This window comes from Ailuropoda melanoleuca, chromosome 6, assembly GCF_002007445.2.
Source record: "Ailuropoda melanoleuca isolate Jingjing chromosome 6, ASM200744v2, whole genome shotgun sequence".
Lineage (NCBI taxonomy): Eukaryota > Metazoa > Chordata > Mammalia > Carnivora > Ursidae > Ailuropoda > Ailuropoda melanoleuca.
This window is the reverse complement of record NC_048223.1, coordinates 89,472,251-89,491,416: the sequence shown is the minus strand read 5'-3', so window position 1 is coordinate 89,491,416 and position 19,166 is coordinate 89,472,251. Positions and strand designations below refer to the sequence as shown.

The window sequence follows — 19,166 nt, the reverse complement described above, 5'->3', positions numbered from 1 at the left end:
TTTGCTGCTTTTATTGGGCACTTCGTTGTTGGGATCATTGCACTGCTGGGACATTTTTTTTTTTAACTTTTTTACTCTATTTCATTTTTGTAATCTCATGGAACAATATCATTTGTGCTCGCATTTGATTTTTTTTATAGAAAAAGCTGATTTCATTTAAAACCTCAATTTTGAGTGCAGAACATTTTGGAATTGTTATTAAAAGACTTTTTCAATCTCAAATAGAGAACACTAGAAAAAGGTGCCATTTAGGGAGAAAAAAAGAAAAGAAAAAATAGTCACTGTATCTGTGACATCAAGCTAAATATTCAAAATATCCGGAAGAAAATCTTGATGTGAAATTCTGAGTTCATGACAAACTAATGGAACATTGAAAGGATTTTATGCCCCAGCCAGATTTAATTCTAATTTATTGTTATAACTCCCAAAAGCCAAATTTATAAATTCCAGCAAGCACATGTGATGTCCAAAAGGCAATAAGACACAGCCTCGTGAGTGTATGACTAGAGCAGGCAGAGAAAGATGAAGATTGCAAACTACGAATTCAATCATGGGTGCCCATTGTTCACGTTATGTATGAATTCAACAAATGAGCCAGCATACCTGCTGTGATTTGATGTCTGGTGTTACCGCTTGGTCTGTGCCCTGTCCATTGTGTCCATGACATAATGCTAGTGATGGTGATGGTGATGGTGGTGATGGGATGAAGGTGATGATGGTGAAGAACTTGGTGACCATGGTGCTGACACACACCCTTCACCTTCCCTGGCACTTTCCCATGCAGGAGGTATCCTGGTGCTTGTCCCTAGGAACGCAGGGACAACCTGACCTAAGCATGGCTATTGGGTCCGTCTCCCCGATGAGGCAGGGAGCCACAGGGAGGTAAGGACCAGCACACGCGCCCCCACCGGGAAGTGGCAGTGCAGGGTCTGGTCAGGCACTTGGCCTCGGGCCCCTGTTCCTTCCCACTGGGCTCCGGGCTCCGCCGTCCCTCACTGAGAGCACTCAGTAAAGTTCTAGTCCATCAAGTCTCGGAGCGTTTTCTGTCTTGACCTCACTGGGCGGGTTTTATATGATGAAAGTTGCAGTGGTGATTCTAACTGGGGCGCGGATTGGGGCTGGCAGTTCCAAATATCCGTTTGTTAAGATTAGACAGTGAAATTCTTTCCATAGGCTATCATTTCTCTGCAGTCGCCAAATTCCTATTTGGCTTATATTCTGTAAGCAGTTTTCTGTGTATATACAAACTTATATCCATCTCTGTCTCTCTATTCCCAAAATGTATAAACAGTCACCCCACAGTCAGTGTAGGTTATGGCTACAGATTATGACAAGTAATTAATGTGTGCCAACTTCCCTAAAATGAGGTTGATCTTAAAATGTTTATGCATTGAAGTGTTTTTCCATTAACAATATATCAGGCTCATATTTCTACATCAGTACACACAGATCCATCCCATTCTTTTAATAACGGCTAAGTGTCATGGTATCATCATTTCTTTCATCAGTCTGTCATCTGTCTATCTATCTATCTATCTATCTATCTATCTATCTATCTATCATCTATCTATCAATCTGGTATCATCATACATCTATATTTTAACCTCTGAAATTGAAAGCCACGTGCGGATTTACGTGATTCCAAGTAGCAGAACGTAGGTAGCCTTCTTCTTGGTAGAATGTCCACATGGAAACCCTAGATAGGCCAAAAGAGAAGAAAGATGGTTCTGCTCATGATATCCAAAAGCATCTGCTCGCTGGATTCCTGAGGCCCCAGCATATTTAAAGGAAGGTTTTTAATGCAGTGTCAGACTGGTTTTTTTTCATTTTGTCTTGAACTCATTCAGTCAATCATGTAAACATGTGCACTGACTGTCCCCTATGTGCCAAGCTAGCACCTGGGTCAGGTACCTTCTGGAAGCTAAGTTACAGCCAGGGGTGTGCTCCAGCCCACTTCCGTCCATGAGAGAGAACAGATTTCTTTGGCATCGTGAAATTTGTGCATGTAAGTCAGCCAGTGCTATAAAGCAGAACGTTTTTCTGGGAGAACTAGTTGCTCACAATTTCCCAGCGTGCCATTGGACGGAGGTTTGACAAAGTCAGTGCTTTGGAGAGCTGAGTGGTTTGGTTAGACGCTCACTCTAGCACCAGCTCCCCCAGTGACTAGCTGTTGGCCTCAAGCTTGCCATTTCGGTGCCTTGTTTCTACCCGTGTAAAATGAGGATGCTGATAAGAGTACTTTCTGCATAGTTGTCGGTGCACTAAGTATTAGGTGCTATGACTAGGTTCTGGTGGGAGAAGACAAATGAACAGGACTTTGTAATTCCCAGGAGTGACACATGTTCTGCAGAGCAGGATCGCAGAGCAAAAGAGCGAGGGAGGGACTGTGTTTGGTGGGGACGAGCCTCCTTGGAGCAAAGGCCCAACAAAATGAGGCAGCAAGCCACACTGCTATTTGGGGGAAGAACGTTCCAGGCAGAGAGCACAGCCCAGGCAAAAGCCCTGAGGTGGGCTCTGGGCAAGGAGTATGGTGCAGGCGTGTATGACACACACCGGGAGGCCAGTCTGGCTGGAGCATTGGTCCACAGGGGTGATGTGTGGTGTGAACTGAGGTCAGAGGAGTCCTGGGAAAAAGTCAGGAAGGATCAGTGTCCTGATAGGGACTCCAGATTTTTTTTTTAAGATTTTATTTATTTATTTGACAGAGAGAGAGATAGCGAGAGAGGGAACACAGGCAGGGGGAGTGGGAGAGGGAAGAAGCAGGCTCCCAGAGGAGAAGCCTGATGTGGGGCTCGATCCCAGGACTCTGGAATCACGCCCTGAGCCGAAGGCAGACGCTTAACGACTGAGCCACCCAGGCGCCCCCGGGACTCCAGATTTTATTCTAAGTGTAGTAAGAAACCATTGGAGAATTTTGTGCAGGGCCGTGAGTGGTTTGACTTATCTTTTTAGAAGGTTTAACTTTACCACTATATTAAANCACCCAGGCACCCCCGGGACTCCAGATTTTATTCTAAGTGTAGTAAGAAACCATTGGAGAATTTTGTGCAGGGCCGTGAGTGGTTTGACTTATCTTTTTAGAAGGTTTAACTTTACCACTATATTAAAAAAAAGTATATATATATATATATATATATCTCACTGGATTTATTTGGCACTGGCCTGAGATCCAATGGCATCCATCAAAATCTGGCAGGTGGTGTTTTCCAAATGATCTTGGAGTGTTGTCTTCTCTCTGCCTCTAAGTGTTTCAAACAGAACAATTTTCAAAACAACACTTGTCTGTACTCTATAATAAAAATTACAGTAATAATAATAAGTGAACACTTGTGTAGTATTTACTATTTACCCACAAGGTAATTTTCTAAGTACATTACATGTATTAATGCATTTAATCCTCAAAATAACCCTGTGGGATAGGTACTATCATGAGTCTCAGAGGTGAGGTGTGTCAGGCAAGGAGATGGCGGCACAGAGAAACTCAGAAACTTGCCCAAGGTCACACAGATGGTAAATGGCAGTCCTTCTGTCTCTGAGAATCTATGCTCTTAAGTACCACTAGGTAGACCCTTGAGCCCCAGACAGCTGATGAGGCATACCGTTAAAGATTGCAGTTGATTGGAAGACTGAGGGTTCAAAATGGAAGATTCTCAGAGCGGACTCCTCCATAGAAGGAGATAACCAAACACTCTCTTTTTCTAAACATAAATATTCTTTTGAATAATATTGCCAGTAAAAGTACTTTTGGAAGAAAGCTGGGAAAACATACATCTATGGTCCATAGGGAAGAGAAAATGAGTGTCTGTATTAGATCATGGAGCTAATCACCGCTATCACTGTGCCACTATGAAAAGTTTCATGTGTCAGGACCCTCCCCAAGAGCTTTATCTATAATCACATTTTAGCTTCCAAATATACATTGGTGAAATCTAGAGACCTCCATCTGTCTGATGACTTGTAAAGCCTTGGGCCTTTTCTGTGCATGGCTTTAGTGGGTTCTATAGCTGGTCACCTCTGTGTGTCCTCAGAGCAATTAGCCAGGGGCATGTGACTTTCCATCATGTCATATTCATTCTGGGAACGCGCTTTGCTAAACATCCTTTGAATTCTCCAGAGTCAAGAGCATGATGCGAATTTGCTCTGCTCAAGAGTTCCAAGTGACTTCATCCAGCTCACGGTGCCAAAAACCTGGATAGAACTTTGAAATCTTAATTTCCATCCAAAACTTCTCTCCTGAGTTCCAGATCTTTTCTAATCCTTCCAAAGAAATAGAGAACACTGGTTCATTGGCCATCAGTTACTGAATAATCATGTGAAAGCCAGGCATGGGGTAGGAATTTGGGTAGATATAATCCCAAGGTTTATGGACTTCTGAAGCAACAGAGAAAGTAGGCATTTTGTGCCTCAGAGAGTACCTGTGCTCCCTGTGTGATGACCAAGGGTCCTGGTCGCTACACCCTGGCTCACAGTGTCAAGAGGCACCCATGTCAGCAGTCACAGCTGCATGCTGAATTTGGGGAGTGCAGCTGAATTTCAGCCCTCACCTGGGAGTGAGGATTCTGGTATCAGTCATGCTGCTGAAGCCAGAGGTCCTAGTGGACCAGTGATCTCACCTCTAAGGAGATAGTGAGTAGACCTGGCATGTGGCTCCAGCAATTACTCAGAAAATTCCCCTGGCCTTCTCTAGTTCTACCCTTTCACCGCTTAGCTTCCTATTCCCACCTGTCCAGTGGACATCTCTAATCAAGAGTCTTGTTGCCAGGTGCGCCTGGGTGGCACAGTCGGTTAAGCCTCTGACTCTTGATTTTGGCTCAGGTCATGATGTCAGGGTCGTGGGATCAAGCCCCGCATTGGGCTCTGCACTCAGCACAGAGTCTGCTTGTCTCTCTCCCTCTGCTCCTCCCCCTCCTCTCTCTCTATCCCTAAAATAAATAGATAAATAAAATCTTAAAAAAAAAAAAAGGTCTTTTGCCACCTGCCGCACAGCCTGGCCAAAGCAGAGTATGCCCATGGGCAGACCTGTGGAACTCAAAATTTAGTCAAGTTCGTATCCAAGGCACGCCGATTCTAACTGGACCAGTAAGAACTACGACATAGTTTTCTTTCCCGAGTTTGGACCTACGGATACCATCAAGGGCCCTCCATCAAATAGAGCCTCACCGTTTGCACGGTCTCCAGCTCCTCGGTGGCCGTAGTCGTGTGTGTGTGTGTGTGTGTGTGTGTGTGTGTGCCTGTGTGCGCGCGCGTCGTGAGGGGAGAATTTGTTTTACTAGGTACTCCTCTGTTGAATAAAAAATGAGCACTTATCTTGAAGGGGGAAGAGGAAGTCTGCCCTCGATAATATGTAATTCTCTCTTGGGTAAATAGATTCCTGATAGTGCAAGTCGGTAGAACTGCAATCACATTTTTTAACTCTAAGGTGACGTTAGCATAAACATCCCCATGTCCTGGTTATTGATCTTTTGCTCAGATAATGCTATTCCCCAATTGAACTTCTGACATCGGAGAACTTGCAGTGGCTGCAATTCCATTTTTCTTTTATTCCTGCAACTTAATTCAGCGTGCACACCCAGCAGTGATCACTATGAGAAAGTGTTGTTTTGCAGGAGTCTGCAGAGAATGTTCAATCAACCTCTCTCTCCCTCTCTCTTTCTCTCTCTCCTGGTAGGAATGTTAAGTTTTGGCTTAAGTCCTAGCATGAAATACTCAAACTACCAATGAGGACCTTGAAGTGCGGTGTGTCCCCAACAGGTGCACAACTTCTGGATTCTTGGGGGTTGACTTTTCTAGTGTGAGCCGTAGCGAGTAAATCCTTCTCCATAGAGCCACGTTCCATAATCAATACTCCAAAACTGGGGGAAAGAAGCACTTAAATTGGAAGTGGGAGGTCCAGCCCAGGGGGTGTCGTCTGCAGGTGAATGTCTCACCACTGGCAGAACAGAAGGATGGGCCATTGAAGACTTGACATTTCACTGCATACTGACCTTGTTACACCTAGAGTCCAGAAGGTTCCATCACTGCATGAAAAAGCTGGCATGTGTGCTAATGCTTTCTGAAGCCTTCCGAGGGGAAGTTGTGCTATGTGGGAGTTTAATCTGGCTCAGTGGTGGTCAGTGAGCAGTTGAGTTCAAGTGTGGGATCTGTGAGGTCCTTAAGGACAGCAGAAGGGTCACACAGCTGACATTTGAAGTCTGGTCCAAAGTGCCCTGCAGCCATGCTCTGCCGGCAGCCACAGGATGATGGCCTCAGGGCCGGTCTCCTTGCCTCCTCCCCATGAACCTTTCCACCAACCAAGAGAAGATTTTTTCAGAATTCCATTCCAACCTTTCTTTGATGCATCAACATGTATCTGTATGTGAATCTCCATCCCCTCTTGCTTATCGAATCCTCTTCCGGACTGAGGAATGGATTCTCCCTCGGCTGGGAGGAAATGTATCAGAAGTGAGATTACAGGTACATAAAGTGAAGAGGGTAGAACAGACAAGATCCCAAGCAGTGGATCACAAACACCAGACCCTTATGGAAGAATGGAGAAACTGACCAGGGGTCTGTAGGCTGAGGGGGAAAAGAAAATAAAACCAAACAGTCCTGGGAAAGAGGAAATGGGGCAGTTGCTTCTCACATGTTTGGAAAGTTCTAGGGCCTTTTCTAAAGGACCCTGTCTGACCCTCCCAGCCGTTGGTCCACCTCCCCTCCTTCCCGTTTCTTCCTGCTCCTGCTGTCCAGTGAATACAGCAACATCAGACCTAAGCGTCCAAGGCCTGGAAATCCTGCTTCCAGGAGTTTCTTTTGTGTCTGCGAGCAGTCTGAAGCACTTGCAAGGTGTGAACAGCCCGTTCGAGATCACTGAAGGTTGTACCCTGGAGTGCCCATATACTTCTGTGAGTAGGATGGGGTCTTGAGGACCCACTGCAGGGTCCTCACCCCGGCGGTGCCCCATCGCATTGCCCATTTCACCCTTTACGTGCTGTCCTGGCTCCTGGTTTTACTGCCAGTTCTATAGTTTCACCAATAATGGATGACTCTGATCATTTGCTCTAAGCTGCTTCTGCCCTGAACCTTCCACTAAAGCATCCGGGCAAAAACAAGGCGGCTTGGTGAGAACTGGTGAGGAGTCTGCATTTACCGCCTTGGCCATTAGGAATTTGTTTCCAGTTAAACAAGCCAGGAAATGTAATTAAGCACATGGTTGATGGTGACAGCCCAGTGTGCACGCCGGAAAAACAACAGGTTCTTTAAAGGTGTCAAGGACCGACATTATGCATCTTCTGTTAGAAACTGTATACACTTCGCAATTCGGAGCCTCCTGTGTGCTGCCTCATATCTTCAATCAAATTATTATATCCCAGAAATATGCATAAGGGAAATGATTCTACACATTTTATGGTGGGTTGTTGGCTTGTAGCAGTAATTGAAGTACCTTCCCACTTATGAAAATACTAATTTTATTTGTTTTTATTGCTTTTCTAGATGCAGTTATTTATTTAGTGTGCTTTGGCTTTATTGAATTATGTTTACTGTGGGAACATCGTAAAAATGTATGAAAACAACACATCAGCCCAGCCAGCCTGGTGACCTGTATTGAGAAAGCTAGTGTTATTTTTCATATCCAAACGTAATGGAATAACTTAAGAATAAACAGATAATCTACACTAGAAAACAATGCAATTTCAAGGTAATGTAATAAAACACCTGGACAATATGATTTCATAAATCCTGGTTCTAAAATTTACATGAGTTGGGTTTTGCGCGCTTATGTGAGGACACATGGCATTTCTAAATGGAATCATTATAATGTGAAATGTAATTAAACTGAAAGGCAAGATGTAAACGGGATTTTTGTTGGCTTGGAATATATGGACAACTAAGAAGCAGTGTAAAGACGTCTGATGTCAGAAGAAAAACAGGAGGCTCTCATCCCTCTAAATGTCCTTCGAAATTTAAAAATGGCCAGTTTGTGAAGGTCGCTTGGCAATTTACTGGCTGTAGGAGTTAGGAACTCTCTCTGTCTCTTGCTTCCTGCCTCTATTATGATGTTCCATTTCAAAAGAAAAGGGACTTTTTGCTTTAGGCATTCTTTTTAAGAACGTTAAATTGAATGTGAATGATTTACTTGTCCTGAATCTTGGCAAGATAACCAAGGTGGAAGCACGAAAAATCAGAAATCAAAGCAAAACAACACAACCAAAGCCAAGAAACAAAAACGAAAAGCAGGTTGCTAAGTCATGTGTCTTTATGACTGTAAATTAGTGCCTGACTTTTATTTTTCTGATGATGACTTAAAATTAACTAATGTGTTGTTTAAATACATGTGCCTACAAGAAAATGTGAAAGGTATCAACACATCTACACGCTAAATTGTATGTCTCCCTTCGGCCATCCAGGTGACGTCACCGGAGGGCAAGATGGATGGGTACCAGGTGCTTGATTTCCCAAGCAGGTTCCAAGGGCTTTCTAAGCACATAAGATACATGCACACATATTTACCCAAATGATAGGAAAACATACAGTACACGTATGGTTCCATCATTCTTTTTAAAGACTGCACCATATACCCGTTGTACAAATACACCAGTCTCCTGCTGATGTTCATTGAAGTGTTTCCGGATCTTTGCTTGTACCAGCAAACACCTCCACTAACGATATGCAAGAGGACCTGTTTCTTCTGTTTCTTTTGGCACCTTTTCTCTTTTAATGTTTGTTAACGTAAAAGACAAATAGTGATATCTGATTTTAAATCCTGATTCTCTTATTCCTAGAGGTTGAGTCTCATTTGTGTGTAAGAGTCTTTGTAATTTCCTTTCCTGTGAACTATCTGGTCCTGTCTGTTGTTCTTTGCTTAATTTTCTCATGGATTATTGGCCATTATCTTTGTTGAACTGTAGGGCCTTTGATATGAGTTGCAAATATTTTCTTCATTTTTAAATTATCCTTTGACTTTATTTAGGAAATATTTCACTGTCTATGGCATGAAGGTGTTCATATCTTTTTTGTATCGATCCTGGGTTATTCTGTAAAATACCTTCTATACACTGAGGTTATTTTAAAAAAATGTCCCCACACATTCTTCCAGCACTTTTTATGAATTTATTTTCCACATTAAAATTTGAAATTTAGCCGGAATTTGTCTGGTGTAAAGAATGATGAAGGGATATGATTTTTGTTTTCAAATGGCTACCCAAGTGTCTTGACACTATTTATTGCAAAATAATAATTTATTTTATAATTTGGGGTTCGTTTCTAGACTTTCTCATCAGTTTCATTGGCATACAGGTGTATTCCTTTGCCAGTAACACAGTGTTTTAATTATTACAGCCTTAGATATTAATATCACTAGAATTGGATTACCAGTTATTCTTTTTAATAAGTTTAAGGTATACATATGCTATTTTTATACATTTACATATTGTAATATGATTGCCAATGTAGCGATGTTCATCACATTACATAATTATACATGCACATAATTATAATACAATATTATTGTCTACATGCATTATCCTGTGCATTAGATCTCAGTGTCTTATTACTGCTTGTTACAAGTTTGTACCCTTAGGCACCATCACTTGTATTTGATGCCTCTCAGTCCCCTCTGATAACCACCATCTTACTGTTTTTTATAGGTTTAACTATTCGATTCCACATACAAGTAATATCATGCAGTACTTGTCTTTCTCCGTCTCACTTGTCTTAGCATAATGTGCTCCAGGTCTATCTGTGTTGTCACGAATGGGAGAATGTCTTCCTTCCTCATGGCTGAATACTATTCCATTGTCTATATGCAGCACATCTTTTTTATCCATTCATCCATCGATGGGCATTTGGGTTGTTTCCATATCTTGGCTTTGTGAACCGTGCTGCAATTCAATGGGCTTGCATACGACTCATTGAAGTCCTGTTTTTTGGGGTTTTTTTGGGGGGATATACCCAGAAGTGGAATTGCTGGGTTATATAGTACGTCTATTTTTAATATTTGAGGAACCGCCATATTGTTTCCATAGTGGTTGGACCAATTTACATTCTTCCCAGCAATGTGTAAGGGTTTTCCCACATCCTTACCAGCTCCTGTGGTTTCTTGTCTTCTTGATGATAGCCATTCTCACAGGTGTGAGGTGATATCTCATTGTGGTTTTGATTTGCAGGTCCCTGATGATGAGTGATGTTGCGAATCTTTTCCTTTGTCTATTGGCCATTATGATGTCCTCTTTGGAAAAATGTCTAATTCTTTTGCCCATTTTTAAATTGGATTGTTTTGTTTTGTTTTGTTATTGAGTTGATGGAATTCTTTATATATTTTGGATATTATTTGAATATTTCAACCCCTCATCCATTAATATAGTTTGGAAAAAAGTTCTCCCATTCTATAGGTTGTCTTTTCATTTTTTTTTTTTTTTTTTGCTGAATGACTTCTTTCTTTTTTTAAAATTTTTTTTATTTTAATGATTTTTTATTATATTATGTTAGTCACCATACAGTACATCCCCGGCTTCCGATGTAAAGCTCGATGATTCATTAGTTGCGTATAACACCCAGTGCACCATGCAATACGTGCCCTCCTTACTACCCATCACCAGTCTATCCCATTCCCCCACCCCCCTCCCCTCTGCACAAATGGTACTATATAAAACCAAAAAGCTCCTACCGAGCAAAAGAAACAATTAACAAAATGAAAAGACTCAGACGGTAGGAGCTTTTTGGTTTTATATAGTACCATTTGTTAATATTTTCTTTTGTCGTTTGTGCCTTTGGTGTTATTTCCAAAAGAAAAAATAAATTTCCAAGACCAATATCAATGAGCTTTTTCCACATGTTTTCTTCTAGGACTTCTATTTCATTCCATTTCAAGTTAGTTTTCGTGAGTTGGTGGTCCAATTTCATTATTCTGTATGTGTTTCTCCAATTTTCCTAGCACCATTTGTTGAAGAGACTATCCTTTCACTATGGTGTTCTTGTCTCCTTTGTCAAATATTAGTTGACCATAGATGCTAGGGTTTTTCAGTTGTCTGATGTGTCTATATTTGTGCCAGTACCATAGTGTGGCTTTGTACTATAGTTTGAAATCTGGAAGCATAATACTACTGGCTTTGTTCTTTTTTCTTAAGATTGCTTTGGCTATTTGGGATCTTTTGTGGTTCCACGCAAAGTTTGGGATTGTTTCTTTTATTTCTGTGAAGAATGCCTTTGGTACTTTCATGGGGATTGTGTTGAATCTGTAGATGGCCTTGGGTAGTATGGCCACCTTAGCGATATTAATTCTTCCAATCCATGACATGGGATATCTTTCTATTTGTTTGTGTCTTCTTCAATTTCTTTCAGCAAAGTTTTGTAATTTTCATTGTATGATCTTTCACTTGGTTAATTTTATTCCTAGGTATTTTTTTTGATGCTATTATGAATGGGTTCATTTTCCTTATTTGTTTTTCAGGTGCTTCATCTTCAGTGCAAAGGAGTGCAGTTAATTTCTATATATTGGTTTTGTTTCCTGCCTCTCTTCTGATATAGGTTTTTTACTAATTCTTTGGGATATTCTATATGTAGGGATCATGTCATCAGCAAACAATAACAATTTTACTTCTTCCCTTCTGATTTGAATGCCTTTTATTTTTTTGTCCTGCTTAATTGCTCTAGCTTGGACTTCCAGTATTATATTGAATAAGAGTGGTGAGAGTGGGCATCCTTGCCTTGTTCCTGATCTTGAGGAAAACACTTTCAGTTTCTCTCCATTAAGTATAATGTTAGCTGTGGATTTGTCATATATGGCCTTTTGTATGTTACTTTTATATCTAGTCTATTAAAGTTTTTTATCATAAAAGGATGTTGTATTTCGCCAGATGCTTTTTCTCTATCTATTGACATGAACATGTGATTTTTATCTTTCATTTTATTGACGTGGTGAATTACATTTATTGATTTGTGTGTTGAACCGTCCTTGAATCTCAGGAATAAATTCCACTTGGTCATGGTGTGTAATCCTTTTAATATGTTCATGAATTTGATTTGCTAACATTATTTTGAGAATTTTTGCATCTATATTCATCAGGGATATTAGTCTATAGTTTCTTTTCTTGTGATATCCCTGTCTGGTTTTTGTATCAAAGTGATGAGGAACTCACCGAATGAGTTTGGAAGCATTCCCTCCTCCTGGATACTTTAGAAGAGTTTGAAGAGGATTGGTATTAATTGTTCTTTACATGTATGGTAGAATTTTCCAATGAAGCTGTCTGGTCTTGAAGCTTTTTGTGTTGGGAGTATTTTATTACTGATTCGATCTCTTTACAGTTAGCTCAAGCTACTCTTTAGCTTTTCTGTTTCTTCCTGATTCAGTCTTCTTAGGTGGTGTGTTTCTAGAAATGTAAACATTTATTCTCAATTATGTAATTTTTTGGCATACAATGGTTCATAGTAGTCTCATGACTCTGTGTATTTCTGTAGTATCTGTTCTAAAGTCTTCCCTTTCATTTCTAATTTTTTTATTTGAGTTTTCTCTATTTTTCTTTAATTAGTCTAGCTTAAGGTTTGTCAATTTTGTTTATCTTTTCAAAGAACCAGCTCTTAGTTTCACTGATTCTTTCTATTATATTTCTGGTTTCTATTTCATTTATTTCCATGCTGATCCTTACTTTTTAATTCTTTCTGATAACTTTGGGCTCGGTTTGTTTTCTTTTTGTAGTTCCTTATGGTGTAAAATTGGGTTGTTTGAGATCTTCCTAATTTCTTAATATATGCAGTTATTGTTATAAACAATAACTCTCAGATCTGCTTTTGATATATCCCACTGTACTTGATGTTATGTTTTTGTTTTCATTTGTTTTGAGATAATTTTTTATTTCTCTTTTGATTTCTTCTTTGATCCAGTGGTGGTTTAGAAATGTGTTGTTTAGTTTCCACATATTTTTAGATCTTCTCACTTTCCTCTTGTTGATTTCTAGTTTTATACCACGTGGTCAGAGAAGATAGTTGTTACGATTTCAGTCTTCTTAAATTTCCTAAGGTTAGTTTTGTGGACTAACATGATCTATCCTGGAGAATGTCCCATGTGCACTTGAGAAAATGTGTATTCTGCTGCTATTGGGGGGAATGTTCTGTATATGTCTGTTAACTCCATGTGCTCTAAAGTATGTTTCAATTTCAACATTTCATTGTAGATTTTCTGTCTGAATGGTCTATCCATTGCTGATAGTGGGGTATTGAAGTCCCCTACAATTATTGTATTATTGTCTATTTGTCCCTTATGATCTTTTATTAATTACTTAATTACTTTTATTAATGACTTAATATATAGTATACATGTATGCTTAAATAATATTAATTACTTAATATAGTTAATATATACTTAATTTCATTGCTTAGTTGTTGGGAGCATATATATTTACTATTGTTATATCTGCTTGATGTATTGACCCCTTTATCATTATGTAATGATCTTTTTCTCTGGTTACTCTTTTTGGCTTGAAGCCTATTTTGTCTAATATAAGTATGGTTATGCCTAATTTTTCATTTCTGCTTGTTTGGAGTAACATCTTCCATTTTTTTCACTTTAAGCCTATGTATAACTTTAAAGCTGAAATGAGTCTCCCATAGGCAGAATTTAGTTGGGTCTTATTTTTTATATATCCAGCCACTTGTGTCTTTCGATGGGTGAGTTCAATCCATTCACAATCAGGGTGATTATTGGTATGTAAGTGTTTACTGCTTCCATTTCATCCTTTGCCTTCTGGTTATGTTGTCTCTCCATTGTCTCTTTTTCCTTCTGTTTCTGTCTACTTTTGTAAGTTGATGGTTTTTCATGGCTGTTGGCACAGTCCCCTCCCTCTCCTTTTTTTAATGTTTTGTGTCTATGCTTTAGATATTTGCTTTTTGATCGCCATGAGGTTTACACAAAACATTTCATAGATAACATAGTCCTTTTTCTGCTGATAGCAAGTTATCTTGACTGGCCTATAAAGCCTCCATTCTTTTACTGTTCCCCTTTTATATTTTTGATGTCACAAATGATCCCTTTTTATACTGTGATTTTGTTACCAAGTTGTAGTAACTATAGTTATCTTTAATGTCTTTAATGCTCTTTTCCTTTAGCCTTTATGCTGTGGCTAAGGAGTTAATACGCTATTCTAAAGAAGAGTTATTATACTCTAGTTCTATGTATCGCCTTAATCAGAGTTTTGTGTACTTCCGTCTTTTCATTTCAGCTTGAGGAGCTCCTTTCAACATTTCTTGTAAGGCAGGTCTAGTGGTGGTGAGCTCTCTCAGCTTTTGTTTTGGAAAACCTTTATTTCTTCTTTATTTCTGAAGGATAACTTTGCCAAATACTCTTGGCTGACAGTTTTTATCTTTCAGTTCAAAAATATCATTCCTCTCTCCCTGGGCCTGTGGCGTTTCTGCTGAGAAATCTGCTGATAGCCTAACAGGGGTACTTTGTAGGTTACTGTCTTTTTTCCCCCTTGGCTGTTTTTAAAAGTCTTTATTCTTGACTTTTGATAGTTTTAATATAATGTGTCTTGGAGAAGGTCTTTTTGCATTGAGATATTAAGGTGTTCTATTAGTTTTGTGGACTTGTATATCCAGTTCCTTCCCCAGGAATAGGAAGTTGTCAGCTCATATTTCTTTAAATAGGCTCTCTTCCCTTCCCCTCTCTCTTCTTTCTGTGATACCCATTATTCTCATGTTGGCTTTTCTAATGGAATCAGATGATTCACATAGTTTCTTCACTATTGAAAACTTTAGGTCTCTCTTCTCTTCCACCAGAATCATTTCTGTATTTCTGTCCTTGAGCTTACTAATTCTCTCTTCCATACGATCTGCTGTATTTCCAGTACATTCTAGGGCATTCTTCATCTCATTTATTGAGTTCTTTAGCTCCAGAATTTCTGTTTGGTTCTGTTCTGGAACTTCACTCTCTTTGGTCAAGTATTCCTTCTGTTTATTAGCTTTATTACTGAGATCACTGCATTGTCTTCCTGAGTTTTCTTGTGGCTCATTGAACTTCTTTACAACAAGTATTTTAAATTATCAATTAGGTTATGATATTCCATGACTTTGGGTTTGGCTGCTGGAAAATTGTCTTTTATTTTCGTGATAGCATGTTACTGTGATTGTTTTCATATTACTGTGATTTTTCATGGTGTTTGAAGAGAAGTGGCTCTGCCACTACTTCAAATGCAGCCACACCTTCTCTGCCATCACCGCCCGTGACACTGCTGGCTCCACCACCACCACCCTCCCTCTGCAGTCCGGTCCACCCTTCAGGTGCACAGACGGACAGAGTTCTTGGGTGTCCTGGGATACCGTGCAGAGGTGCTTTTCTTTTTGATTACGGATGTCCGACTAGTTGTACATCGAAGAGGAGAGAAAAAAGGGATGGCTTCTGCTGCTGTGATGCTGACATCACTCCGTTCTCAATTGATGCAGAAAAAGCATTTGACAAAATACAGCATCCTTTCCTGATTAAAACCCTTCAGAGTGTAAGAATTGAGGGTACATTTCTCAATCTCATAACCCATGGTTCTTTATCTTAATTATGTTCCTCAATCATGGCAGGGAAATATACATCTATGCCTGCTTCATTCAAAAGTTGTTTTTAACAAAAACATTTTTTTAAAATTTTACTAAATGCCTTTCCAGCATCTAGAGAGATAACCATATTGTTGTTTGCATCTATGGCTATCATTGATTGTATTGGGAGAGTTTTCTAATATTGAACCATCTTTGCATTCCTGGAACACAGTTATCTGCCTTATAAAGTGCCTCCTCATTCTGAGTAAATCTGATTTAAACTGTACATTGATAAATGAGATTGTTTTAAAATACGTGAAGTTTTTCTTCTTTTAATGTTCTGGATCAGTTTAATTATACCGGAATTATCTTTTCCTTAAAGGAATTTCTTGTAGAAAGTTTCCTATAAAGATGCCTTGGCCTAGTGTTTTTAAGAAAGACCTCTTTGGCAATATTTCCTTCCTTCCTCCCTCCCATCTTCCCTCCTTCCCTTCTTTTCTTTCTTTTCTTTTCCTTTCCTTTTCTACCTTTTTTTTGATGATAATTAGTACATTCATATTTTCTGGAGTTAATCTTTATAATTTATACTTTTTGGAACATTACCTATTTTATACTGTATTGCAAAATGTGGGACAATGAGTTGAGCAAAGTAGTTTTTTTTTTAATTTAAAAAATTTATTTACATTATATCCCCTTCCTCATTTCCTATTTTATTCATTTGGGCTTTTTCCCCTTTTTATCTTGATTAGTTTATTTTTCAGTTTATTTGTTGTATTGGTGTTTTCTAAACACAAGCTTTTGGGTCTTTTTATAATTCTACTGTTGTTCTGCTTTCTGATTCATACAGTCTGGTTTTAATTTTACTGGTCTTTCTACTTTTTTCCCATTTATTTTGTTCTTTTCTAACTTCTTTAATTGGGTGCTTGATCCATTTAATTCATATTATTAATATAAATATTTACGACTATGATTTTTCTGTGAGTACTGCATTCTTTGGGTTCTAGCAAGTAATATTTTCTTTTTCATCATTATCAAGATATTCCAGAGCTTTAGTTTTGTACCTGTTAAGTCATTCAAGAAAATGTCTAGGTGGTGTCATTCTAATTTTGTTATTAATTTGTAGAATTTTTTGTTTCTGTCTCTATCTTTTATTTTATTTTTTTCCTTTTGGTCAGAAACTGTTAGTGGGATGACTGGGTGGCTCAGTTGGTTAAGCTTCCAACTCTTGATTTCCATTTAGATCATGATCTTAGGGTCATGGGATCAAGCCCTGAGTTGGACCCCACACTTAGTGGGGAGTCTGCTTAAGATTCTCTCCCTCTGCCCCTCCCTGCTCTTGAGCTCGCTCTCTCTCTCAAATAAATAAATAAAATCTTTTTTTTTAAAAAGAGAGAAACTGTTTGTTAACATTATTTTCAGAATTAGAGTTTACTTTGTGGCCTAATGTTTAATCATTTTTTTGTTACCTTTTTTTTTTCTTTTTTAAGATTTTATTTTTATTTATTTGACAGAGAGAGACGGCGAGAGAGAAGGAACACAAGCAAGGGGAGTGTGAGTCCCTAAAGCAGGCCAAGCAGAGAGCCCGATGCGGGGCTGGATCCCAGGACCCTGGGATCATGACCTGAGTCAAAGGCAGACACTTAACAGCTGAGCCACCCAGGCGCCCCTATTGTTAGCTTTCTGTGTCAAGAATAAATCATGATGTCTCTTTGCAGGGCATAATGTTCTTCAGAAGACAATGAAATCTGTATTATTGTGTTATTTAGGTTTTATCTATCCTTGGAAATTTTTTGTCCATTTGCTCCCCCTCGGGTCCCCAGAATGCAGTGAAAACGCACACCTGATGAATGAAGGTATGATGCGGAGCTCACTGTGGTCAGCTAGAGTTGTGTTGTGTTCTGTCTTCTAGCCGAAGATTGCCGAGGAGAACCTGACCTATGCTGAGCTGGAGCTGGTCAAACCCCACCGAGCTGCCAAAGGCCTCCCCACCAGCACCGTCTACGCCCAGATCCTCTTTGAGGAGAACAAGCTGTAACGTGGCGTCCTCTTCCGCAGTCCTCTTCTGTGGTCCTATTTAATACCTGCCACCCTAGTTATTTATGATACCTTGGAAACAAAATCCTTATTTTTGTATTTTCCCTCGTGCCTTCTGTGTGGTGGGGAGCCTCTTTCCAACGGTGTCCCAGGTGCCTTCGAGGAGAGGTATGACGCACGAGGTATGAGGCTCCTCTCCGTCAAAGAGTAGGGGCCACAGCCCTTGGGACGAATCTCCTAGGACAGGATGTGTCTGGTCCGAGCCCTGAGCAGTGTGGACTCTGATTCTGAGAGCACCCAAGGAGATTTTCTGCTGAGCCAAACCCCTTCATGTTTTCTTCTCCTTTCTTTGGGTTTTAATCTTTTTAAAATCTTATTTTAATCTTGTACTCTTCCTGTGTTTGTGATATCAAGCTCATAGTATATAGCTAGGGGAAATGCCATTATAGACCAAAGTATGAGATGGTAGATACGTACTAACTGGTTTTTCAAAAGGTCAGAGAACATTTCTAGGGTGCCTTGAGCAGAGCGAACCGCTTATTGCAAATGGTCACTCAAGATAGCATCTCTTGTTTTAAATAGATGCACTGACCCTGGTGATTTAAGGGCAGAGGCAGATTGCGGGGAACTTTGATGTCGAAGAGAACAGTTCACTGTCTAAATACACCACTGCCCATTTCCCTGCCTGTGATCATGCAAGGCCTCAGGGCGAGTAGCATACCATTCTAAAGGACTTCCCCCCTTCAGCACGGTGGACCTATATTGCTCTAGAAACTTACATTCTCCAGAAAGTTCTTACTCACTGTTTTCCAAAGGAGCAAGGGAGGGAGCTAGCCATCCATGGACACACTGTAGGAAGGGGGCCTCTTGGAAGTGTGCCGAGGTTACCACCTCTGATTGAACGTCCACTCGTGTGTGAGCACAGTCTTTGCCTGGTTCCCCTGGGGTAGGAAGTGCAGGCCAAACTGGAAAAATGTGTTTTAAAGACCCTACTGTTGTAAAGGGCCTCTCCCGACTCAATGTCCGGCACGGTTTCTCACGTGTTTGGGTTGGGCTCAGGCAGGGATGCGGGGCAAATACATCTGTGCAGAAGTCATTCTGTGTAGATGATACAACATCCAGGATCTCCCTGAAGATGGAGGCCTTCTAGAAGAGAGACACCCTGTCGACTGTGTTGTTAAGGACACTTCTTGTGTAGGTGCGCTCGGGGTGGTTATTTACTGCGCACTGCACGAATTGTTCAGCTTTGTAGTGGATCATGTATATATGGTAAATTATATATTTTAAACACAACCTTGAGTGTGAGTTGTGCCCCTCTGTATAACCCTGTATAGCGATGTGAACTCGGTCGAGTTCCTTATTCCCTAATTATCTCAGACTCACGTTTGTATTAAAGATGACTTAACCTGTCATAGAATTCTTGTCATGGGATAACGAATACTGCGAGATTCGGGCTACTGTCCATTGCTTCACACTACACTGTGTTAACATTCATGCGACGCCCAGTCCATAGCTTCAGAATGAACGTTTCTTTACAGTGTAAGGCTCTCATTACAATAGCTTCAAAAAGCAAATGTCTGTCCATGAACTTGGCTCTATATTAACACTCCCAAGGACCCCATGATAGCTTATGAGTACCT

At 40.0% G+C, this 19,166-nt stretch overlaps 1 protein-coding gene across 2 annotated transcripts in view; it reads left to right on the top strand.

Moving 5' to 3' along the window:
- VSTM4 (V-set and transmembrane domain containing 4) overlaps positions 1-18,940 on the top strand; it is a 91,501-nt gene extending 72,561 nt beyond the window's left edge. Inside the window, exon 8 of one of the 2 annotated variants that reach the window (XM_011234679.3) lies at positions 17,402-18,940. In XM_011234679.3, the coding sequence (XP_011232981.2) occupies positions 17,402-17,527 (126 nt within the window). In that variant the 3' untranslated portion in view covers positions 17,528-18,940. Of the gene's footprint in view, positions 1-784; positions 2,947-17,401 lie in introns of those variants that run through there. The other variant, XM_034662851.1, reaches the window with a different exon arrangement.
- Positions 18,941-19,166: the final 226 nt, after the last annotated feature.